The sequence below is a fragment of the Clytia hemisphaerica genome, unplaced genomic scaffold, assembly GCF_902728285.1.
Source record: "Clytia hemisphaerica strain Z4C2 unplaced genomic scaffold, Clytia hemisphaerica genome assembly, whole genome shotgun sequence".
NCBI lineage: Eukaryota > Metazoa > Cnidaria > Hydrozoa > Leptothecata > Clytiidae > Clytia > Clytia hemisphaerica.
In genome coordinates this window covers 789,018-813,967 of record NW_027104175.1, presented here as the reverse complement: position 1 = coordinate 813,967, position 24,950 = coordinate 789,018, and the positions used below count along the sequence as shown (strand labels likewise).

General features: G+C 36.1%; 2 protein-coding genes across 2 annotated transcripts; both read right to left on the bottom strand.

The window, feature by feature from the left end:
* Positions 1-1,271: 1,271 nt before the first annotated feature.
* Positions 1,272-13,972, bottom strand: LOC136814385 (bifunctional peptidase and arginyl-hydroxylase JMJD5-like). The gene is made up of 13 exons (XM_067070922.1): positions 13,704-13,972; positions 12,454-12,709; positions 12,187-12,250; positions 11,465-11,590; positions 7,050-7,099; positions 6,724-6,816; positions 6,303-6,445; positions 5,289-5,394; positions 4,528-4,606; positions 3,859-3,933; positions 3,403-3,489; positions 2,835-2,910; positions 1,272-1,829 (listed from the first exon to the last, which is right to left on the bottom strand). Exons 1-13 carry the CDS (start codon positions 13,906-13,908, stop codon positions 1,732-1,734), a joined length of 1,458 nt encoding a protein of 485 aa, XP_066927023.1. The 5' UTR covers positions 13,909-13,972; the 3' UTR covers positions 1,272-1,731.
* A 371-nt stretch (positions 13,973-14,343) lies between these two features.
* LOC136814384 (uncharacterized) lies at positions 14,344-23,401 on the bottom strand. Its single transcript, XM_067070921.1, has 9 exons — positions 23,222-23,401; positions 22,682-22,882; positions 22,080-22,255; positions 21,403-21,516; positions 20,527-20,682; positions 19,048-19,750; positions 18,089-18,330; positions 16,522-16,703; positions 14,344-15,587 (listed from the first exon to the last, which is right to left on the bottom strand). The coding sequence occupies exons 1-9, from the start codon at positions 23,358-23,360 to the stop codon at positions 14,429-14,431; spliced, it is 3,072 nt and encodes a 1,023-aa protein (XP_066927022.1). The 5' UTR covers positions 23,361-23,401; the 3' UTR covers positions 14,344-14,428.
* Between the last annotated feature and the right edge of the window lie 1,549 nt (positions 23,402-24,950).

Below are 24,950 nucleotides of genomic sequence, written 5' to 3'. Positions count from 1 at the left end.
TGAAGTTTCCAGGCTGCCCCAAAGTTTTAGCCTCGTTTTGGTGAAAAACTTGTCCCCAGGCGCCAAAAATCAAGATTTTTGAAAAATGAAAAAAACTCCCCCAGATATTCACCCAAAGAACAAGTGTGCCAAATTTCAGCTAAATGTGACTATTTTTGAAGTCTCCAGGCTGCCCCAAAGTTTTAGCCTCGTTTTGGCGAAAAACTCGTCCCCAGGCCCCAAAAATCAAAATTTTCAAAAAATGAAAAAAATACCCCCAGATATTCACCCAAGGAACAAGTATGCCAAATTTCAGCTACACATGACCATTTTTGAAGTCTCCAGGCTGCCCCAAAGTTTTAGCCTCGTTTTGGCGAAAAACTCGTCCCCAGGCCTCAAAAATCAAAACTTTCAAAAAATGAAAAAAACACCCCCAGATATTCATCCAAGGAACATGTGTGCCAAATTTCAGCCAAATCCAAGCATTTTTTAAGTCTCCAGGCTGCCCTAAAGTTTTTGTGACAGACAGACAGACACACACACACACAGACAGACAGACAGACATTGTCAGATTGTAGCTCAACTGAAGTTGAGAAAAATCTAACTTCAAAATCGTACAACTCGGTAGGGAATAATCAGAGTAGACTGAGACAATTGCGTTTAGCTTTTGGCATTGAAATATTTGGCTAACACATTAATCAGTTTTGGCGAAAATTAGTCCCCCTGCTAGTGATAAACTAACATAAACTGGAAAAGGGTTGCCGGCAACCAATATCTGCAGGGCGGGAGGGAGGTAAAATATTTCTCCTTGACTTGTACGCCTCCATCTTGGATCTTGGAAGTGCTTTCAGAGTATAGCCAATATCGTACGGAACCAAAGAAGAGTAGCACTAAAATGACCGGACGCCCAGGTGGGTCACGCCGGGCGGAGGCTATGTCCACGATTAAAGTATATATTACCTTAAGGGAACTATTTTTTGCGGGAACTAATCTTTGCGGTTCGCAGTTCAAGATTTAATATTTAATATTCGCGGCAACTTAATTTTGCGGATTTCTCACTTGAAAGAAAATTAGAGCCGTATTGTGAATTATTCGACCTTTGTTTTTCGCATTTGAAAAATTTTGCGGGAACTTAATTTTACGATTTGGGCCTAAATCCGCAAAAACCACAAAATTTAGTTCCCGCAGAAATTAGTTCCCTTAAGGTAGTTTCGTGTTACTTGTTTCAGCTATGAATGTCATCATTTTTTGTTTAGTTAGAGCTCGAAAGAAAATTATTTTGGTTTTTACCGTAATTCAGTAAAACTGAATGAAATTTCTTCAATTCCCTAAAATCTTGAAATTGTAACTACAAAATGAAAATTCATAAAAATAAATTACTAAAATCTAGAAAATTTATCTAGTGTAAAGAAATCACCGATGATTCAATCTTGAAAGTTGTAATATTATGAGAAACAAAAATGAGACAAAACCATCATAATCAAATTGATCAACCATTAAATCGGTAACTTTATAATCACTAGAGGAATTAATAGTTCACGTTTTTACTAGTGTATGTAGGTATGAATTGATCATAATATTTGACGAGTTAATTTCACATCCTCGCCTGTCCCTCCACTTCACAAAAGTGATGATACCTTTCACCTTGGTATTGGCAAAACAGCTAAGATTCCAGAAGAAAAACAGATCCATGAAAATCTCTACGTGATCTAAAAATCATTCTCCTTTAGAAGTTCTATTTAGGGGCCTTTGTTATAATTCGTCCTTGGCTGATTGTTTCTCATCATTTATTTGTGGTGCTTCATCTCTTGTTGCTGTATTTGGTGGTTCATCCATCGATGGATCTGGTTCTAAGATGAATAGAATTGATGATTGATTAATTTGACAATGTTAAAATCAATTAAACACATCTTGAATGGGTACATCAATTATAATCTATTGGAAAAAGAGGATTCCCAGCTGGCACATAGCGTTCACCGAAGACTTCTAAGATTATATGGACATTGTGACTATTAGATAAACGTTATATTGACATTGTGACTATTAGATAAACGTTATATGGACATTGTGACTATTAGATAAACGTTGAAACATCGTTGTGTCCGAAAGTCATACATGTGTCCTAAAAATCTGATTTTAAGGGATGACAGATTTGGCAATATTAAAATAATTCAAGAAAAGAAAGAATCATAACCAACCTTAAAGGGTAACCGAGGGCTATGATGGAGTTTAATGGTTATTTACAGAATGTTAAGCTAATGTCTTTCTTAAAGGTTCCACAAAAGTCGGGAACAAACATGGACATCATCTGGGGACCTCCACAGTACGTACGCACTAAAATGTCAACAATCGAGTTCCCCCCCGTGTACGCAAGCGTACCCATATGCACCTAAACCCCCCTTGTTGGTACGTAGTTTTTCCTTTCACCCCCCCCCCCCCCCCCCCCCCCCCCCCCCCATAGCGAAAAAGATTGTCTTGTTCGGGCCTATATTTCAAATAGGAAACTTAACTTTTTAATTTTTGCATTAAGGACGAGTTGTAAAAAAAAAACCTTTGTTTATAAAGGTCGCTTATTATTTTGCGACAACAGGACAACAATTCACACTTTATCACTTTCACAGAATTTTACATGCAAAAAAAGGTGCTGTAAAATATTTACTTTGCGTGTACGTACACATTTTATTTCGACCCATCCCCTCCCCTGTACGCAAGCATACGCTTTTGAAAAGACACCCCTACCCCCTTATTGCGTACGTACTATGTGGACAGATGTGATAGCTATTTGATAGCTCTTTCAGGCCTATTAGAATATCACCACAAGAATTGCAATGTGATTCTAGATACGTATATCTTACTAGGCTGTTGGTGCAATAAAGAAGCTGCTATCAATTGAAGGTTTCGCATCTGCGCACTGACAAAAATTTCAATCTCCTAAAGAAAAGAAAGAAACGACAGCATTCATATTGGTTATCGAATTAAAATTGAATTTATTTGTAAAGACTTGGAAATATTTGTAAGCTCGCAAGTCTTGAAGCTAATCTTTATGGTCTATGGACTAATAATCTATTGGAATAGGCGAACATTATTTGATTAAAATGGCTTTGAAATCCAAGGATTTTTTTAATTATAAAAGCATGATTGAATAGACAGTCCCCGTGGGGACTTAGGCAAATGGAGGGAACGGTATGTACCGCCCTGAAGGGTACCTTTTTTGGATTTCCAAAGTCCCGGAAAAATAAAAAATTTCAACTATATACCGTCTGAATGATCGAAATTTGGTCAAATTTATACCAGTAAGGGTCGTAAAATTCCCAAAATTTTCTCCTTTTTAGTCCCGGTAAGGGTCCAAAGTTCGAAAATCAGGCGGCACTCCCCGTCAGCTCGCAGCCCTAGTACCCCCCGGGAGACAGTCAAACGGCTTACATCGACTTGGTCCGTATTTTGATATATCTTTTTGAAGTCGTCTCCATTGATGAACTTATTACCATCTACATTCAACTTGTTGAACACCTGAAATACGATGGCAGACATTTTCAATTCTTCGTATTTTTCCTTCTGAGAAGCATAATTTGGTGTAACTAAACATCGCTTACAAACCCTATAGTAAGTCTGCTTTTAATGCAAGTACTTAAGTAAAAAGAACGAAATATACACATAAACAACTGCATCAAAAGAAATTAAACAATAGAAAACGCACGTGGCCAGTTCGACGAAACCTTGGTGAGCAGCCTTTCAAAAACAATGAGACTTTTGAGGAAAGGTTACAGTGGATTGCCCTGGATTGACGTTTTACCTAACCCCCATCATTTGTACAAATGATATCTTTTATATGTCTCTATAAGAAATGAAAACGGTTCTAGAAAACCCAACTAATCTCACCATACGGGCGACATTTAAGAAGTTCTCATCTAACTCCACGTGACTTATATCTTCGTCACTCACAAAATTGGGTATCTATAATAGAATTGAATATCATTAAACAGAGCAGGGAATTTAGTGCTAAAGTCAAGTTAAGCCTGACATTACTTGGTCAAGGCCATTCTTGGATAATAGTAAGAAAAGAATTATGAGCCCCCCCCCCCCCCGGGGTAAAGTCTTATCACGCATTTTTTTGTCTTCAATCACGATCACGAAAATCAGCAAACAAATTGGATAATAACGCATCCCTTTGAAAAAGTCCAAATCACGCACCAAGGCTAAAAAAAATCTTTCACGATCACGCTTTCACCTCTGACCAGACGAAGAAAACATTTCCAAATCACGTAATCACACAAGAAAAAGGTCGAAAACCGCTTGGGGGCCTAAATCACTACTAGGTCAAAAACATTAGGCTCATGTTCAATGTCTTTCATTGACTGTCAGCAAGTTCTATTGACCGTCAATTGCAAATTATTGACAAAAAATTGTTTACATTGACCATCAATATTTTCTTTTTTACAGTCAGTACTTTGTATTTAATCAATCATTATTTGTCAATCAGGAGATATGTCTATAAACCCAAAATAAATCACTAGAAAATAAAACGACGTGCAAACCAAATCAGCATACTCTTTTCAGAAGTGAGGTGAACGTTTTGAAACTGGCACGTCCATATTTGGTCTGCGTTAAACTCCACATCATTAATTTTCTACGAAACAAAAGTAGTAGGGGGTTGATAAAAATAGAATTTCATAGAAAAATGTAAATCATATCATTGAGCAAACACATTTTTAATGGGACTCAAAAAAAATTAAGGATTAAACGTGCTTACTAACACAATAAATTCTTTACTTAGAGCCCATCAAATTTTTTTCAGGAATAATCCCGGAGCAAAACATCTCCTCCCTCATATAATGGTTGAAATATAGGATATGGATTAACAGAAAATATTTGCATCAAAAGCTTCAACGATTTGAAATTGAATCAAATTTCTCATAAAAAACTGCTGATAGTTTAGCATTTAAGCTCTTTTGTTTGGTGTTTATTCACACAAAAAAAACTGAAAGCCATATCTTAATCTGTTGCTAATATACATGTAAACGTTTATATCAGTCAAGAATCGAGAAAAATTTATTTTCCGATACTCGGATTTCGTGCCGTTTCAGGCAATCTTCAGTCAGATAAAAAAAAAAACTGTAAACGTTTACAAGCATATGCAGGCTCAGTTTTTGGTACCAAAACAATTGCCCTATTTGTTTAAGAAGAATAGAATGCTAAGCATAATGCGAGGCTGATATAGGGGTAGATACTTGCTTGTTGAAAAAACATTTATTCAATTTTGTAATTTTAAGTCTGGTGTTCTTACAAATATGAAGGGATGCGGAACTCACAACATGGAATGTTCTTCGTCTCCTTCTTCTTCAGTTTCATCTTCATCATCATCATCATCTTCTTTGCCACCGTCTCCATCATCTCTGATATGCAGGCTTTCCATACCTAATGCAAGAATTCATTTATAGCAGGCGGTGGTATTTCTTAAGCAACTTCTTAAAGGAGGTGAAAATAAAAATGTTGTCATGTTTCATTTTCTAGTAAGGACATAACATAAACATATATACAGTAGAATGTATTTTCTACACTAGCAGAAACTTTTTGGGGTTGATTGAGCCTTACGGAAAAATGTATTGTTACCCGACTACTTTCGAAATATTTCTATAAACTTTTATCGACGATATATTGCTGAGTGCCGGCAATATGTTGAAAAGGTGTCCGCAATATATTATCATATATTGCGGATTTGCAATCGATTTGCAATATTCCAGCAATAATTGGGGGATTGTTTACATAAAGAAAATTCCTTTTTATAATTGAGTGCCTGTTGTTTACTCCGTACATTACGGTCCGAAAACTATATTGTCGAGTAGCCCTTACGGTCTCATTTCAAGATTGGTCAAAAAGAGGAAAAGAAAAACATTTTTTGCTTTTATAAGCATAATATAACAATAGCAAGACACTGTCCTGATATGAAATACACATTTTTTTTTTTTAAGAAACACACTCTTAAAAAACATGAGGCTCAGAATGCCTAAAAACTAAGAAACATCTAAGAAACATGCTGAGGCTGAGAATGAGAAAAAAACATTTTTTAATTCGGTTTCTTTTAAGAACCTTCCAATCCAGCCTTCCATGAGACTGATTTATGTCAAAAAGTTTAGAAACATGTAAGAAACATTTAAGGCTCAAAAGGCCGATTTCTTAAGAAACATTGAGGCTGCTTGGTAAAACTAGTTTCTTAAAAAAAATAAACGTGTATGTCTCTGATATGAAACGGAAACATTTATGTAAAAACAAAACCTTTAAGATTCAAAACTAATTTCACACAAAAAGGAAGCTACAAGTTATACCTGGAAAATAGTAATGGTTCAATGAAGCTTCGTCTTCCGGTAAATTACAGTCTTCAGGCATATGTCTGGGATTATGACGGAACCATATATTGACTGCAATATTCTGATTTTGTGCGTTCGCTTTCGAATTCACTTGATGATACCTAACAGAGAAGATTTTTCAATGTTATGATTTTCTCACTTATATTGCGCGCACTGGGGAGATTGGGTCCTAACAACGAAATAAAGAGTTTGTCTCTGTCAATTTTTTTTTCAAAGGAGGGTTAAAACGAAGTTGTGGTCAGATCAATAGAATGTATAGGATATAAAATATCGAAGGATCTTGGCGTCACTTAATTCATGAAATCAATGACAGTTTCAAGAGCGGATGACAAAATGTGCAATCAAAAATGCATAAAAAGGGGTTTGGGCATCAACTTACCATCCACGTGGTATGAATAAACAATCACCTTCTTCCATATGGCAATTGATATATTCCACTTCTCGCAAAGATGGAAATTTCGTGAAATTCACTCTGGGAAAGAAAGGTTTAAGAACTAAAGATTAAGTCCTTCGAGATCAAAGTTTTGCATTTAAATACTAGCAAAAGGAGTTAAATGGGTACTAAGTATCAAATTTCTACAGTTTCTTATGTGCAATGGAACAACATTTTGATGGAGATATCCATAACGAAGGACTGAATGAATTGGAAAGGTTCGAACTGAAAGAAAATTCTCGCTATTAGCAGTGTATGAAAACAAAATATACTTATCGACATCGAGAGATGAATAGCCTCCTTTTGGACGATCGATTGGTACCTAGAATGGAAATTGTAAATCAGAACATGTAGAATTGCAAGGTAGGAAATCAAACGAAAAATACGATAAAGCAATTTTCCTTTTCTTCTCACAAATTTCCACAACTCATTTGTCGATCAAGATTCTTAATATTTATTGAAATTCGGTAGACAGAAAGAAACCGGGAAACCGGTTAGGCGTGAAAGAACACTGACGAAAGAAAAGTCAAAATCGGATAATCAATTGTTAAATCAAAATAACGAAAGCTCTTCAACTTCCCAGATCTTTCAACCTTCAATACTTAAATCTTACATAATGACATCGATGACATCTTTTATATGCTAAACCAGACTGATTATAATTTATAATGTACTAGCCGGAACCCGGCGTCGCACGTCGGTTTAGCTGTTGCTGAACGCACTAAAAGTTCTTTGGATGTTGGGAAGGTGGCTTAAAACACGATGAGAATAAAATTAGAGGGGAGCAGAATTCTCTTCAAAATCTGACTCTTTCCCTCAAGGGTGACGTATCTTTTAACCATATTTTGAAAAATATTTTTAAATTGTGTCAACAATTATCAGAAAGGGCGTCATTCAAATTACACCATACTGGCGATCAGCCACGTCCGAGACGGCTCCGCTCTTTTTTCTCGCTTCGCTCGCTTTACATTTGCCGTAGTTCTTGATGATTAGGAAAACTTTGATGTTAAGATGAGGGAAGTGAAATTATACACACGGCACGAGATTCGTCGGGAAAAGGCAGCCCGGGGGGGGGGGTACTTAGGCAAGTGAAGGGTACGGGTATGAACCGCCCTTAAGGGTGCCTTTTTGACACCTGGCAGTCCTTGTAAGGGTTGGAAAAGTCAGAAAATCAAACTTCAGTCCCACTGAGAGTCGAAAAAATAGGAAAATTTTTGCCCCCAGAAGGAAAGAAATTTGGTCAAATTAGTCCCAATAAGGGAAGTAAAATTCACAAAATTTCCCTTGTTTTTCTCCTCCTTTTTAGCCCCGTTAAGGGTCCTAGGGCTGAAAGTTGGACGATAATTATCGACATAGATGTATTATACGAAATAAGAACTCTTGAATGTCTTTTGAATGTTGCTGTTGTTCTAACAAACTTGTCTTGTTATTCTTATGTTCTATTTGATATTCTTTTCTTTTGTTTAAAAATTTTAAAAGTTTTGTTTTGAGAAATTATAACCTATCAATCAAAAAAACTTAGAACAACTCAAAGTCATCTAAAAAAAACAAAAAAAAACAAAACATTGCTTGCGAAAACAAAAGTGGTGACACACAGCATACAGAGCACGGCTATTAATATATAGTTTTCAAAACGCGAATAGGCCCGTGACAAATTTTTTGATAAAAATGTGATGTTGTAAGGAAAAATGTGGGCTAACAAGAGTCTGATGATCAAAAGTCAAATCAAACTAAAACGATTGATAGCATCTGAAAGAGCATGAAATTCTAAGGAAAAAATGTTAAAACGACACCCTTACTAAAACGCGCAAAGAAGTACAGCCGTCGTAAACAAGAATTTACGTCAAACAAGCGATACTTTTATGGACCTACCTGGTTATGCTTTTAACATATATATAATTGATATCTATGTGGGCGTGACCGTTAAAAAAATCAAGCAGAACAAAAATAGTAACATTTTCCGAAAATCGGGCTCCATCACATTCGAGGGTTTATAGTTATGCATCTTTGGGCAAAAAATAAAAAAAAAAAGTGGGGAGATTAATTTTTTGTTCTTTCGAATTGGTTTAGTCCTATAAAACATGTCACGTCAAAATAACAATAAATCTCTTTTTTTTTTAAGTTCATGACTTCACGTGAATTGAGTGGCCTGGAGTGGTTGGTATCTTATCAAAACATATCGAACCTATTTTGTATCCTCAACCTAGTCTCGTGATTCACATCATTTCTCAGAATCTATAAGTCTAAATTTTGCATATTACGTAAACGCTATTCAAACAAAGAAACAACATCAAAATTTTGGTGTTGTTTATTTGTTTGAATCATGATTTAGTGGCTTGGAGAGAAAAAAGTAAACGATATAACTATAACTCTACTTGTTGCTTTTAGAGGGGCTATTATTGTGTGCAGACATCTAACAGCTTCAGACGAGTTTAATAGTGGACACACTTTCCAATTCGTATTGTTGAAAATGAAATTATTTTTGGTGATCATTAGTTCGGCAATTTTCGTTGCAAATGTTCAATCACAAAACTTTTGTGACGATAGAATCATTAAAGCAGTTAAAAAGTGGAAAGGAGACTGTCCAAATCGTTTGTATTTCATTACTGGTACTAGAAACCGGCAAGTGAGAGAACCTCTTGGCAACAATTTCGAAGAAAAAGTGCGTTCTCATCTCTTTAACAGGTTATACAGTAGTTTCATATTTTTCAGTGAGGTTGCTGAACTGTTTCGTGCTATCATTAAAGACACCAACCAGGAAAGTTATCAATGCGTTATACTCGGTAGAGCTTGTTTTCAGGAGATAAAAGCAAAAACATCAAAAAATACTAATTTATATAACAGTGATTATATTGAAAGAAAATGTTCTGGAGATGCTGATGCTGATGCTATTTGGGGTTGTCTAAATGAATTAACCTACGAGCGCCACCAGTTTCATGCTGCACACGTTATAGGTGAAGTTTCTATACTACCCTTAGCAGACCAAAACTTCCTCCAAAAACAGAATTTAAAAGATTTGTACTGTAGATTGGCAGTAGGGTCCGGTTATACTGAACGAATGCCAACTTTTATCAACCTAGGAGTGGATAGAACCTTTGATACTTGGCAGAAAGATGTGATAACAAAAATCGGGACCTCAGCTAATTCTGTTAAAAAATATTACAGACATGGTGGCATAAGATTCATATATTATCTGAGAGAACTAAGATTCCGGTTACAACAGAAAATTCAAGAATACGATACAAAGAAGGGAAAGGTTGTGGCGGTTCATATTTTGAAATCTGCACTGAAAGTTGTCGATGAATACGCGAAAGGATCAAAACCTGGCATGCGACATTTTGTGAGCGATCTCATAACGATGGTTGATGATTTTGTGCCCCCTAGTGCGAAGAGACAGAAAGAGAATTGAAAGAAAGTATGCCCACATGACAGAAAAACAGATTCTTATCGTTGCGTGTAAACATTATTTTTAATTTTGTGGATGTGAACAAGGACGATTTATGTTTAATAATAATCTATAATGTATACTTGGATTAAATTAAGTCTTGTCGAGCATTTATTATGATGCAATTGAGGCATATGAACCAATCAGTGCTTATAAAGTGATTTAACTGTTGAGTGGTATTTTGGATAGTTAAGCGTAAGTATAGTTCCACTTTGACGATTTTCGAAAAATAGAAGCCTTTCAAGTGCTTTGACGCAAATTCGATTTTTTTGCTACTGCAAGAGCTTCGAAAGTTAAAAGCGACGTAAAAAATCGAATGTCTAGAGCCCGAAAACCTGGGCTCAAAACAATTATTACTGATTTCATTTATTGACTTATATTACCTCTTTCTTATAACATTTAAATATTTTTCATACGTCTGTAATTTATACACGGCGGGACCCTAACTAAAACTTGCCACAATTTAGAAAAACACAATGATGGGACTTCTCACACTCGGCATTAACACTGCGAAAGACATTCATTCTTCGAGAATCTCCACACAGTTTTTGATTCACGAACATTATTAGAATTAAAAAAATCTCACCCATTAAAAGCATAAGCCATTTCATGCACATTGGCTTTAAGCATTTTCATTCCCAAATGGCTAAAAGATTCGCAACGGGTCATTGAAAAAGGGATGCAGTTTTTTATTTTGTACTGTACGAAAAATTTTGTTATCAATTCTTTCGAGTCATCCAGATATTTGGTCGATAAGTAACAACCGAGGGTTAGAGCCAAATCTTCATCCTTTCCAAGACATAATGACGTTACATTTGAGCAACATTTCGGAAGACAAACTGATTTTAGCGCGTTCTTTGTTTTTGTATGGCACATTTCAATGCAGCGCTTGTATGAAAACCACGAGGGATGAGAATGTAGGAAATAAGTGGCTTCAACGCCTACATAGGAGACTCGTTTCTAGCCTTTTGATTTATCTAATTGTATGTAGCTTAGCATATTTTGGTTGCAAGACATTTAATTTCTTAGTATCTTTTTTTTTATTGTAAAATAATCATTATCATTATAAAACATTCACTTTACTTCGTTTTGTCTCAGCGATTCCCTTGGACAATTACCTGAAAATCTGATGCTCTTTAAATCCATTAATTGACATTGATATCATATGAGATCACTCAATTTAACGGTCATTTACCGGTAGATCTGGTTCTTTGAGCGCCATAGAGTGGTGTTGTTTCTTACCTTGCTTCCATATTTGATGGGGTTGATGAAAAGGAGGTCTTTCTCTCCACGAAACAAACAGTTAATGTTATCCAAATCGTCTTGGTGAAGAACGGACTTTGTACCTCCACTACTCATCCACGTCACCTGTAACAATAAAGAGATAACAAAGGATTAAAAAATGAGCGATGAATCTTGAAATCATGGTAACATCCACCTCTTCAACAGGCCCGTAGCAACCGGGGGGGGGGGGACAAATTTTTTTCCAAAAGTTGGTAGCTTTTTTCCCTCGGGACAAACCATGGCTGGATCTCGGTTTATATTTCTCACTTTGCCTCCTCAAAATGAAAATGCGTTCTACGTAGCCGAAAAGCGTTTACTTTGAAATAAATCTAGATTTTTTAATAGTTAAACCCATAGTTCGTTGAGTCGTTTGCATGAAGACAGTAACAAATGTCGATAAATACAAAATTACCGAGCTACCAATGCAAAAGAATATTTTACTATCAGAAGTTTATTGAATACGAAAAGAATAAACCTGTAACATCAAGTTCTCCTTTTCACATGACACTTTACAGGAGAGGTGGTTCATACGAAAGAGGGCGTTTTTTTTGAAAATGTTATATTTTTGGAAGAGCGTTTTAGTATTACGATGAGCAGGTAATGTTTTTCGGATAGTGCAACCAAAAAGAAAATCCCAGTTGAAAAGATCGAAACGAGTATACAAGTAGAAATAATCTCACATGGTCAAGCATTAAATTTCGTGTGTTTTTACATCGCAATGGTGGAGGCATCATAACATCTTTCCTGCAAAAAAAATTTATTGAAAAATTAGATTCTGTCTTCATAGCGAATGTGATATAACGGGTTAAAATAATGACCTTTCATTTGGTGACCTTGAAGTCTTTTGTGAATCTTGTTCGATCAAAAACATCAAACCATATCATTTTTAACTCGCACAACAGTTGTGTTGAATGAAGGTTGAACGATAAAATCTTTGGCAAACCTACTGTAAAAATGAGGGTACTTTATTGACCATATAGATTTTCTCCTTCCCATAACGTTGGACAAAGTCTTTGAAGGAAGTGACAAATCCTTGCGCTTCACGTATCTCTTTTTTGTTGGGTTCAACTTGCACATTTTCATATTTCGCCGCTTCGAAACTCATGAAATAATCGTCGTTCCATACTTTATACGCCTTCTGATATTTAGCACCGCCCTTCAGTAAGAATGGACGCCCGGGGCGGATGTACTTCAGGAAGTATTCTAGAAGGATGAGATGGATGACAATTGGCGGAATTGAAAAATTCTGGTCAGTGTAAAATCCTAGGACTGTGATTATCCCAGGACCTGGGATCGACCTTAAAAGCGCAGAGTTATAGGTCGGATTTGCAGTTTACAGTTGGCAATTACAGCAATAGTTCCATCGTAATAAATTTATTCAAACGTACCAAACGTCCCTTGAACTATAGCTGACAGACAACGCCATTTCAATATTTATCTAATATTCACAAAACCCATAAAAGATTAAAAATGCCAGCTGGGAAGGGGTCAGAACTCCACTTTACCCAAACGACTAACAAAAAACGACTAAGACCAAAGCTTTTCTAGAACATGTATTGAAAGAAGATCTACAATACACGGCACTGCCTGAAGATTGCGTCAACATAAAAAACCGTGGAACAATTCTAAGTTAGTTCTTTATTCCTCGAGATATACACGTTTTTTATAGAAGATCCAAAATTACTTTTTGAGTTTTAAGCCCTTAAAATGCTCTTAAAATGTTCTTAATAGAGCCAATTCAAGTTCAAGAGTATTTTCCTAAGACAAATTCATAAAGCCTTAAATTGTTCTTGACTTGTTCTTAATACTTTTGCCATCGAGGCCAAAGTTCTTCTTACACGTGTTAACAAAATTGGCATAGTTTCTACCCCCCTACATTTAGGGGGGGGAGGGTCTTGGGTTTTGATGAACCAAAAGCAAGGGGGGGGGGTGTTAAAAGTATGACTTTCCTATGGGGGGGGGGGGGGGGGGGTTCTTCTAGATAAGGGGGAATCTTCCTTGAATTGTGCGAAATTTCAATTTTTTTCTTTTCCAATAAAGTTTGCCATTTTCTAAGGGTGGGGGGTGTGAAATTTTAAATGAGTTTCCTAAGGAGGGTCCTCTTACCTAAGGGGGGTCTTGACCCCTCTAGAAACTATGAATTGGTTTGAATATAAAAAAGAGCATTTCTGAGAAAGGAGGTAATAATCAACCTTACCTTGTGGTGAAGGGTATGCTGTCAGAACTTCGATGTCTTTCTTAGGTTGTTTTGAACCAAGTGGTTCCAAGTGGCCTGGAAATAGGCTTGGATCATCATCAAGTGATATTGGATGTGATGGATTATTATCAACTGTGTTATGCGCAGGTGTGATGAGTACTACCACCAACAAGAAGTGCATAATGGGTAGGAAGGATGAATGCATTGCGAAAATGGTGCGTTTAATAATTTCTTACATCTTTTTGTTTTTCTGTTTTTATTTAGTTTTGCTAAAATCAAAAGAAATTAAGATAAGTTTATGATTCAAGCAGTAACTCTGATCACGATATCACACAATTTTTGTCTTCAACCACGATCACGAAAATCAGAAAAATAATGGCTAATCACGCATCCCTTTAAAAAAGTCCAAATCACGTATCACAGCCCAAAAATTTTTCAAATCACGATCACGTTTCGACTTCTCATTATGCAATCACGTAGTCACGCTACAAAAAAGCATCCCTATCCCGTCATCAAGTAAACCGCTTGGAGCGGGGGCTTATTCAATGCAATCTATAATTTTCAGAAAAATTAAGAGTGTGTTATGGAAGAAATACTTTTTAACACATAGAGAAAAAGACAAATGAATTTTAAACAGACGTTGAAAAGAGCTATCATCTTCAGCTTTAGAAAAACAATTAGTAAAATAAATCCAGTAAAACTCCCAATCTTTCAAACAAACCACATCAATTTCCCTTCATTTTCTTAGAAGTTAAAGAAGCATCAGATTTATCATCTCCACAAAGGTCGTTACATTTCCTTTTAGTCGCTATCGATAACTCGGCATGATCTTCCACCCCAGTGTCTATATCGCTGTCCTCCGCTATTGGTTCAGAAATACTCTGATGATCTTCTAACAATTTCATCATAAGTTTCAACTGAGGCTCTTTCATCGTTTGAGTCTCATCGTTATTTTCGTTCGACGATTCTTCACCACTAATCGTTTCCTCTCTAGGTAGAATCAACTCTTCAATCTGCAATATGGTGTTTTTATTGACTGCGCACTGTATCTCATCTGTCGTACTACTTTCAGGTAGTTCGTTAGACTGGTCTACTAGGCTTTCCTCGTTCCTTACCTCATCTTGGTTATCCTTAGTAGAGCGATTCCGAAGAGATTGTTTGAATTGTTCAATAGTTTCTTTCGGTATTCCTGTTAGAATGTCTTTTATGGATTTCACTTTGACTTTAACAAGAGGAATTTCACTTGCGACTAAAAAGGTCTTTCTCTTTTGTGGTGAATGGGTTGGAATTTGTTCAACGATTTTTACAACTTTGTCTGTTTTTACAACCCTTTTAACTTTCTCTTTTGAATTCTTGACAGTAGTGCTCATAGGTATTTTAGCCGGTCTAACCTGCACTTTATTTGAAACTTGAGTACCTATGGTTGATGTTGTTTGAGTTGAAACGGAGACAGGCTTGACGTAAAATTCATTTCCAAAGCATGAATAATCAAACCCAAAAATAGGGCTTGATCGATACAGTGGGCTCAAAGCGTCATACTTCGTAAGGGGAAAGTTCTTGAAGACGGTTAGCATATGGCTACAGGGTAAACAATTCATTCTCCATTTTGCGCAAGTGCATGATGGGAGTTTTAATGAATTCCCAAGATCCACTGCGAAAAATTCGTTTAACGTTTCTCCATTCTCGGCACAAGAGTTGACCGATACTTCATAATTACCATACGATGTTTGATTGGCCACTGACACAACTTCATCAAGACTTTCGATCACTGGAACCAAATGCCGGTATAATGATAATGGTAAAGCAAATTCGAATTCCCAAGCTGGATTCAATTGTTTTAGTTGCTTGCAGTGATGATAATGCTCCCTGTTTAGTGTGACGTAACTAAAATATGAGAAATTAATATATATATATCAGTATGTGCGAACCTTTTCATAAGAAAGGAAAGTAGAAGGAGGGTAGGGAGATTTAGGAAGGATTGCCCTCCATAAATGGTTAGGAATGTATATTTTCATTAACTTTTGCAACAAATAAATAAAATCTGCTCGATTTACAATATTTTTTTTCATTCCATTTGTTATAAGTTATAGCAAGCATGGTAACCAGTGAAACATTGAGCATTCTCAGAGCTTGATTTAAAGACTTTGGGAGCTGGCTTTTTTTAAATCTGGTGTATCAATGAGGGATGAATAAACCAAACCAAATCATTATTACCAAACTTTTTTTCACTGTGAAAAGCTCTGTGTGGCACAAAGATAGTAAAGGCAAGGGAATTATAATATCAACGCAAAAATTCTTACCTACTAAAATGTGTTTTCAAGGAGAAAGGTACGGACCAAATCTTAGTTTCAAGAATGTGTGAAAAAGATTCTTCTACATTATAATAATTTATTGAAAGTTTTAAGGGTAAACGTTCGAATTCCATTTGAACATCAAAAGCTCACAACAATAGAACCCAAACAAACGACCACTGGTAGTCTGATTTGCAGATCTCTACGTAAGGCGGAGGAATCCGTTAGTGGATGCCAGCAACCTAGACATCTGGTTAAAATTTCAATCTTAAGGTCGGTCTCCACTTGCGCACGCTGCCATCGCACCTTTTGGCTTCACTTCTTTTTGCTTTGAAAGAAGATTACATCATAAAAATGTAGCGCGCGCTCGAAAGAAAAGTTGAACACATTTCAACTTTTTTCAACCGTTACGTCAGATCGCGCCAATGGAGTTGCTACATTATTCTTTTGGCCAATGGGGTGGAAGCTTTGCTCGAAAAAGTGCGATCGAAGCGCGCGCAAGTGGAGACAGACCGGCCTTTACAAACCTTTCAAAGTGTGTATCCAGTAGTTCGGAAGTGAGTTTCTTGACAAGGTCGACAATACATCCTTCTTTATTCCTCTGCGTTGTTCTCATCAACATATCTTGATAAATCTTCATCACATTGTCACCACTTGTGTCTTGAACGTAACATCTCAAGTCGTCTGGAAGATACTCTCGAACCCATTTCTGGTAAAATAAAATATAGGTGTTGATATTGGCTGTAAGCAGACCCAATATCTACGTGAATTCTTGTCTACTGACTGGACAGAGACAGTGAATTACGAGAAATCCATCTCCACATTGCTATCTTCATTATTTGTCAGTATATGCTTATCCCAAATGAAAAAAGTTCTCTTAGATATAAAACCTTTTTAATGTTGATGCTGACTCTCGTTTCTATCGCTGTGAAAAAATTAGTCTGTCTGCTATTAGTGTTATAGCTGAAGTATGGTCTTTCCCACGTGAGCTGGTAATATTTGAACACGTTGCGTAAAACTTTAAAAACTTCCGTTTGTGCAACAGAAAAGAGATTTAGTTCCTTCTCAAGTTTATCGCTTTGATTATATTTCCATAAAAGATACCAGGATAATATTTCAGATAATATTGGAGTATCAGATTTAGATTCAATAAGTTCGAAAAATCAAATGAAATAAAATCTAACATCACTCAGAAAAAGTTTCAATGTCTTATTCGCACGTGCTGATAATATTAAAAATACCTTGCAAAAAAGTTTAAAAAGCCTCGCAGCAGAAAAAAGCAACTTTTTCCTATCCTTCCTCACATTTACGCTATGCTCATAAACACTTCCAGTATAGTAGAGTAACCATATACTAGTACTGGATTCCGTTAGTTCGAATAATCAGTTGAAATAAAGCATACCAGTGAACCAACCAAGACACCAAATGCTGTTATTAAGGGGAGTAGATTGGAGAGAGATATAGCGGAAGATAAAATATCTTCCTTCTTTAAGTTTGTGGTTTCGAGAGATGTTATCAATATCAATAGGGACAATGTGTTCTAATTAAACATTAAAATACCATTATGTCATTTACTTCAGAGTACATTACTGAAATCTATTTCAAATTAGCTGGCAGTGTATTTTCAAACATCAATAACTTTTGATAGAATTTGAATTAAGTAGCAATTTTGTACTCGTTGAAAAGACCAACAGGACTGGGATATTAGACTTTAGTTCAACTAGAATTAACGTTTTGATTCCTACTAATACGCATCTTTGAGCAAAAAATCGAGAAAAAACTAATGATAAAATCTCTAGAAAATGCTGAAAACCGGTTTTTCCGGCATTTTCGGCCGGAAAATTTTATTTCAAAAATTAGGCTCCGTCACTTTTGGGGTGGTCATTTTGCATCATGATGCAAAAATATCAGAAAAAAACTTAGAAAAGCTGGTAACAGACGAACGAACGAACGGACGAACGAACGGACGAACGAACAGACGAACGAACAAAGGGTTAAATTATAGGACCTCCGAGATAGGTCCAAAAAAAAGACAGTGGCGTTTTCAAACGCTTTGCAGCCAATTCTTCTGATCATCAAATGACTCTAACTTACCTCAGCAATTGGAAGCCAACTCCCTTGGAACCAATTTCTCAAATTTTCACATTGTGTCCAAATTTCGGATTGTTCGAGTGCTGAAGCTGCATATGTTAGTTCATCTTTGGTAGCAGATACACGCATTGCATTGAGGTAGTTGAGTATTTGTGAAGCTTCTTGTGACACGCCGTTTGATGGTTTGGATAAGAATTTTCTCCAGATCTCATTGCAGGATGACTTTGTGACAAAATAATCACTCTCTGAAATGATATAATGAGTAACTCATTACAATGGTGTTCGCTGTGCAAACGGAAATAGGTTGCCTAATTCTAGTTTTCCCGGGGGGGGGTGGTACTTAGGCCAATGGAGGGTACGGTATGTGCCACCCTTAAGGGTACCTTTTTTTGATTTTCAAAGTCCCGCTAAGGGTCAGAAAAATCAGAAAATCAAATTTCAGTCCCACTAAGGGTAAGAGAAATAGGAAAATTCCAACTTTTTACCCCAAGAAAGATCGAAATTTGGTCAAAATTGGTCAAATTTGTCCCGGTAAGGTTCGTAAAATCCCTAGGCTCGCAACCCTAATAGCCCCCGGGTAGTATACTTAGGAAACTTGGAATTGCACCAGGAATTTTTCCCCGAGAATGAGAAAGTTTAGCCATCCCACGGTACCCTGTCCCTGGCTGAAACAATATAATGATGCATCGTTAAAAGTAGACCACAGTTTGGCACCAGTAATTTGAACATTCAAGACCATTCTTGACATTCTGTGGTCACCACTGTGGTCTACTCAGCAAAAAATAGCGCATATTTGGTTCAACAACCGTGGCGAAAGACAGAATAGCTCTATCTAGTATTTTAGATCAGATATCTTATATCAGATGATATCCCAAAGCGCCTTTCTCGAGAAATAGAAAAGGGGTAAACTGGAGATATACAATATATAGGATAAGGATCATTGGACTCAAAGTATTACGTACCTGGGAACAAATCTCTGACAGACAACAAAAGCTCTTCATTTAAATCGACCATGAAATATCTGGGCATCCAAGCTTCGTTCTTTTCTCGACATTTCACCAAACCTTCATGCAATCCGTTCCCATTGAATCTATCCATTAGAATCGTACCGACAACCTGATAATCTACATTCGTACGTACCAACATCAAGAATAGGCGAACTGTCAGTGCTCGAGTTCCGGTTTCCGTAGGCTGGACTTCAGTTATAAAGACAATGGAACCATATCTATTGAGTAGGTATTGCTGTTGAGGTGATTGATGAAATAGTACAAACTCTTGTATATTATCTGGCTTCGTTTTCCCCTCTTTGAGATCATTGTCCGTTTTTTGATCAGCACTTTGTTCTAATAGTAAGCCATCGCCATCGAAATTAAAATATAAAACGGTTCCTTGTTTCTGTAATAGTGTTTGGAAATAATCCTTTAATTCGCGTATGTGTGACTGAAGTATTTTCGCTGCTTCTTTAGTATTACGCATTATATTTCGAACGTCACGAATGCTTGGGAAATAACGGCGACGTGTTCTATCAGGCGGTAACTTCATGTAAAATAATTCGTCACAAACCATTATTTCGATTTCTTTCATCACGTCATGTGTCGGTATATTCTTCAAAGTCAGCTCTTGAATTTTGAGGATGATTTCTTTATCAATGGGTTCAACTGTACACTATTTGTAGAAAATTCGAAAGCAGAACTGACATTTCAAGATTCAGGCAAATGAAGTTAAAATGGAGCTTCTATAACTCGCAAAATAACTCGGTAAAAGTAACGATCTGAGAGTTTATCAGTGCAAGTAGAGAGTCTATACGGAAGCCGAGAAGGGTCAACGTGCGATCTCTTCCGAAAGTTGTCGAGATTTCTTTCAAGCTGTCCCTGAGTAACATCTGAAATCACGCAACAGTTTCTGGGAACGCGACAGCTTGAAAGAAATCTCGACAGCTTTCGGAAGAGATCGCACGTTGACCCTTCTCGGCTTCCCTAAGTCTATCACCATGCATCCCTAACACCCTTCCTGGAAGTGTTCGGGATTCGGACGTAGTCAATAGCGGTGCAAGTCTGTGATCGAAGGCTCTCTACTTGCATTGATATATCATTCTCTCTCAAATCGAATTAAAATTTGCTTGGTGGATCTCAAAATTGCAGATTTAGATAATAAACTCGGTATATATTCAAGAGTTTAATTGATATTACGAGTCATGAATAATCGTCCTTAGGGTTTGCTACCTGAAGGAGTCATTATTATTATTATTAGGGTGCATCGTTATTTAATGAGGTTTTGAAGAGAACAGGAAAGAGAAGAAATGTTGTGTCCTAGGGCACATCCCACAATCGTGACAGTTAAATAAAGCAAGCTTTTATACAAAACGACAAAACTCATCACAGAACTGACTAAAATATCCAAAGGGGTTTTGAGATAATTTAGACAGTTAAAAAATGACCAACCTTTATATTTTCATGAAAACAATGTCGCGACACTGGAGGTAATATTCCCAAGAACAAGTTTCTCATTTCTACGTCTTTTGAGTTTTCTTTCAATTTCTCTTTCAGTGTTTTCGAGAAAGTCTTCCTTCGTCGAACTGTGTCTTGCTCTTTTTGCAGCTGGAACAGAAAAGTGAGATTGGGTGAAGAATTATTTCATTGAGGTGTTTTATTTGACAAAGTTATCAACACTCAGCTTCTATTTATGATAAGAAACATTACGTCATTTCTAATTCTGAGTCCGAATGTTAGTATAAATACGAAAATCTGCATGCAATGCGAAATGAAAACGATATCGCCGTGATGCGGGATGACGGTGAAGAGTTCACTTGATGTATATACAGCCCCGGGGGGGGGGGTACATATGCAAATGGAGGGTACGGTATGTGCCGCCCTTAAGGGTACCTTTTTTGGATTTCCAAAGTCCCACTAAGGGTCGGAAAAATAGGAAAATTTCAACTTTTTACCCCCTGAAAGATCGAAATTTGGTCAAAATTGGTCAAATTAGTCCCGCTAAAGGTAGCAAAATTCCCAAAATTTTCCTTTGTTTTCTCCTTTTTAGTCCCGGTAAGAGTCCAAAGTTCGAAAGTCGGGCGGCACCCCCCCCGTCAGTCTCGCAACCCTAGTACCCCCCCCCCCGGGATACAGCCAACTGTCTGAACCATTTTTTTCCCTTAAAAACAGTTTAAAATTTTATACTGAGAAAAAAGACAGCACCGATTCTCTAAAGGTCGTTCTAAATGTTGTGCAAATCTTTGGTTTCACTTTTTCTTGCTTTAGATAGATTCCACTATTGCTCTTTAGGATTTAAACTCAAAATTCATTAGGAGAAGGGTCTACCTTAAATCCAGGGAATTTGATGATCCTCCGAACAACAATCTGAGCAGGACATCCGCATTTCTTTGTTCCGCGTTTCTTTCGTCCTGTCCGTTTTTCTCCGGTATTTTCACTTTCCTATTACACGGGAAATGTTTTTATCATTATGCGTGTACGAATGTGAACTTTGAAAACACCAGTGGTAAAAAGCAGGGGATTTTCCACAAATCGATTTCTATATGAAACTCTTTTCCTGGGCCTAAAGAGACGCAGGTGTGATGGAGTTTTTATAAGATACTTTAATAACTGGTCATTCGAAGTAATAAAAATGACGCGTTCTTTAGAAAAAGTAACAAAATTATTTTATTACTGGTTAACGACCAACCAAATCAAATAAGAGCTTGTAAAAACTCCATCTCGTCCCAAGAGACGAGGCTTAGGATTGAGATCAGCTTTAAACCGAGCAAACTCGACCTTGTGAGGCAAGTTAATTCGAGAGGCCCTATAGAAAGTTATATTTTCGAATAAAGCACATGCAATTGTGTCTTATGAAAGTCTTTATTACAGAGAAAAGTTGATATTTGAAAATTTCGTAAATACATTTACCTTTCAAAGATCCTAAGGGCTGATCCCTACAAAAGTCTCTATGGTACGCCAAAAAAAAACAAAATTCGAAAGTTACCCAATACATTTATACATACTTTTCGTTTGGCGGCGTTCTTCCTTTTGGATGAGAGATTTTGATCAGATCCAAACTGACAGCAGAGAATAATGCGACCGTATATAATGAATGGTACTCCATCGTAAACCAAACTGCTGTTCGATGCACTCAAATCTTCCCAAAAGATCTTGTGGTGTGAAAAATCAATCTCATCGACTATGATAAAAAGATTTCAAAATATGATTCAAATTTCTACCAGTTTCGTCCGTTACGAGTGTATAGATGTATAAAGATTATCAGAGAATTATTAATTTTCTCCCTAACAGTAGGAGACCAAACCTTAGAATCCATGACATCTAATAAGGACAACACCGCGCAAATTTCTTTCTAAAGTTTAATATATCATGTTAAGCCATTTTCGCGAGCACATGATAAGGCCTATCAGAATTCATTAACAAGTAAAAGACTGAAGTTTTCACAGGCACCTTTGTAATGCTAAAGAAAATGGGTCAATTATTTCCTAGAGTTGATGTCATGGTGCTGAGGTTTCGGAAGATTATTACCAGTTTAAGACTCTCATAGACTGAAAAGAGTCTGAGTGCCAGACACGACTTTGTCAGAGATAAAAATTTTCATACTTACGGGAGTCTTTCATTCCTTTATAATTAACGATAGCAAATCGATTGGAGGTTCTTGTGTAATATTCGTCTAAGAGTTCATTCATTTCTTCCATAGTGTTTGTCATCGCATGTTCAGAAGGGTCATCAGTCGTTGTGTTGTTAATACTTAATAATGTTGTTAATATTTCAATATCGTTGCTAGGTGCATCCATTGAAACATCCCCTTGGTTACGTAAAAACAAAGATTAGAGGGAGGCAGAGATAATTTTCATACAACTAGTTAGTCTAGATTCTTCAAATTGTCCTGTATTTTACTAAATTTCGAGACAGAAGAATTTTAAACACTTTAGAAGAGTTTCCTAAAAAGGATAAATTTATCATTTGTGAAGGTTCCAAGGATAACCTTACATTTCCCTGAGATTTTCCTGAGTAGTATTAAGTCATTCTAAGGGGATTCAAAGAAAGCCTGACAAATAGACCAGTTTGTCGATTTTCTTGTGGGCAAATTAATTACGTCCCCAGGTCAAGATGTTTTCAAGTCAAGAAACAAACAATCAAATACCTTCATTGAGATTTTCAACTTCAATTTCATGAATGGTCTGTTCATCACCAACATCGGCCACCGTAAAAGGTATTGCATGTGATAATTCATTAGGTGCTATCTTCTCCTCAACCACCATCTCTGTTAGTAATTCCGCCATGTAAAATATCTTATTATTTTTCAGGTCAAATTTTAGTTCATTTCACTATAAAGAGATGAAAATAACATGAAATTCTGTTGTCTTCCACTGAACTGTAAGGAAATATCCCTTTTATAACCGAAATTTGAATCATCGAACTAGGCGTAAAGTAATAACTTACACTTGAGATAATACCTAAATTTATGTTTCCATTGAAGGCGAAGCTAAATAACAAATCGAACAAAACGAATACTTAAGGAATCGAATGCAATCGAAAGAAACAAATAACTACCATTGACAACTTCTTATCAAAATAACTTCACGAACCTTGACAATAAAAAGGGATATGATTCGAAAAAGCTGCACGCATCCTCTCTGATATGTTTTGATACATGAGTGTATCGTGCATAAAATTTCCGTCCCAAATTACCCAAATTTGGGGTAACCTGTTTCAGCTTTCATAAAAAGGTTCAGAAATCCAATGATTGTAGCCACTCAAACTTTCAATTCAATTTTAATGAAATTTAAAGATCTCTCATATAAAACTTACTAATCAAGCTAGTCAAATTTCTAAAACTCAAAAACACAAAGACGGGGGTAACTTTAGGACGAGAATTTTATACACGATAAGGGATGCGCCTTTATCAAAACGTATCAGAATGCGTGCAGCCTAGGATTCGAATGGCTAAGCTTTGCTAAATTTCTAAACAAAAAGATGTCACTTCTTCTACCAGGAACCCCAATACTACAGTTTTAGAATCCTTCAAGGTATATCATATAAATATAAAAAAGCTATACACAAATTGAAAAAATCTTAAGGATGAACATAATTAAAAGCAACATTTTAATTCAAATTTTAAATGAATAATTAAGAAAATATATACCGAAATTCGAACAAAAATATAATATTAAACTAGTTCTAAAATAATGACTACATGCAAGAGTGGACAAGGACATATGTAATTGAAGAATTTGTCTCACAAAATTGCCTTAATTTTTAACAAAGGTAGCCACAGCTGGATCTGTCAAAGTTCTTCGCTTTTCATAACATTTATCTCATTTCTGAAAGCTTTAACTGTATTATTTAGCTACACTAAGAAGTCCTTTCTTCAAACTAAAAGGTTAAAAGAATTATTAGGTTTCTCCTTCAAAACTAAAGAACTAGTTGTATAACTTGCAACCAAAAAAACTTTAAAATGCTATGAATTCTATAGATGCTATGGAAAGTCCTAATTCATTTAAAACGCCTATAAAATAAACCATATATAACTCCTAAGCAGAATTTGCACTTCTTTATAAGAACCAATCTGGTATTCCTTTTTTCAAAATGTTCAGTCTTTCATAAAAATATTGTTCGCACGATTAGTTAAAAAGGGACTTACAATCAATTTTTTTTAATCAAAATTTATCTTAAACTATTTTCAATTTTCATCAGAAAGATATATTCATGGCTATACTTCAGTTTGAAAAGAATTTTCTACTTTTGATGAAGGTGAAAATACAACCCTTACTTAATCATCGAAGAGGATAATATACTATAAAAATTTAAAATTCACTAATAAAAATACATCAAAAGGGATGATGAGGAAAAATGAATATTTAGCCAATATC

Coding starts and splice junctions, on each gene's coding strand:
- LOC136814384 (XM_067070921.1), bottom strand. CDS start 23,360: ATGGCGGAATTACTAACAGAGATGGTGGTTGAGGAGAAGATAGCACCT. Junction 18,331..19,047: donor TGTCAGAGATTTGTTCCCAG/GTACGTAATACT, acceptor ATATCATTTCAG/AGAGTGATTATTTTGTCACA. Junction 15,588..16,521: donor CTGGATACACACTTTGAAAG/GTTTGTAAAGGC, acceptor CTCATATTTTAG/TTACGTCACACTAAACAGGG.
- LOC136814385 (XM_067070922.1), bottom strand. CDS start 13,908: ATGCATTCATCCTTCCTACCCATTATGCACTTCTTGTTGGTGGTAGTA. Junction 7,100..11,464: donor CCATCAAATATGGAAGCAAG/GTAAGAAACAAC, acceptor TTTCCATTCTAG/GTACCAATCGATCGTCCAAA. Junction 3,934..4,527: donor TCACCTCACTTCTGAAAAGA/GTATGCTGATTT, acceptor ATTCTATTATAG/ATACCCAATTTTGTGAGTGA.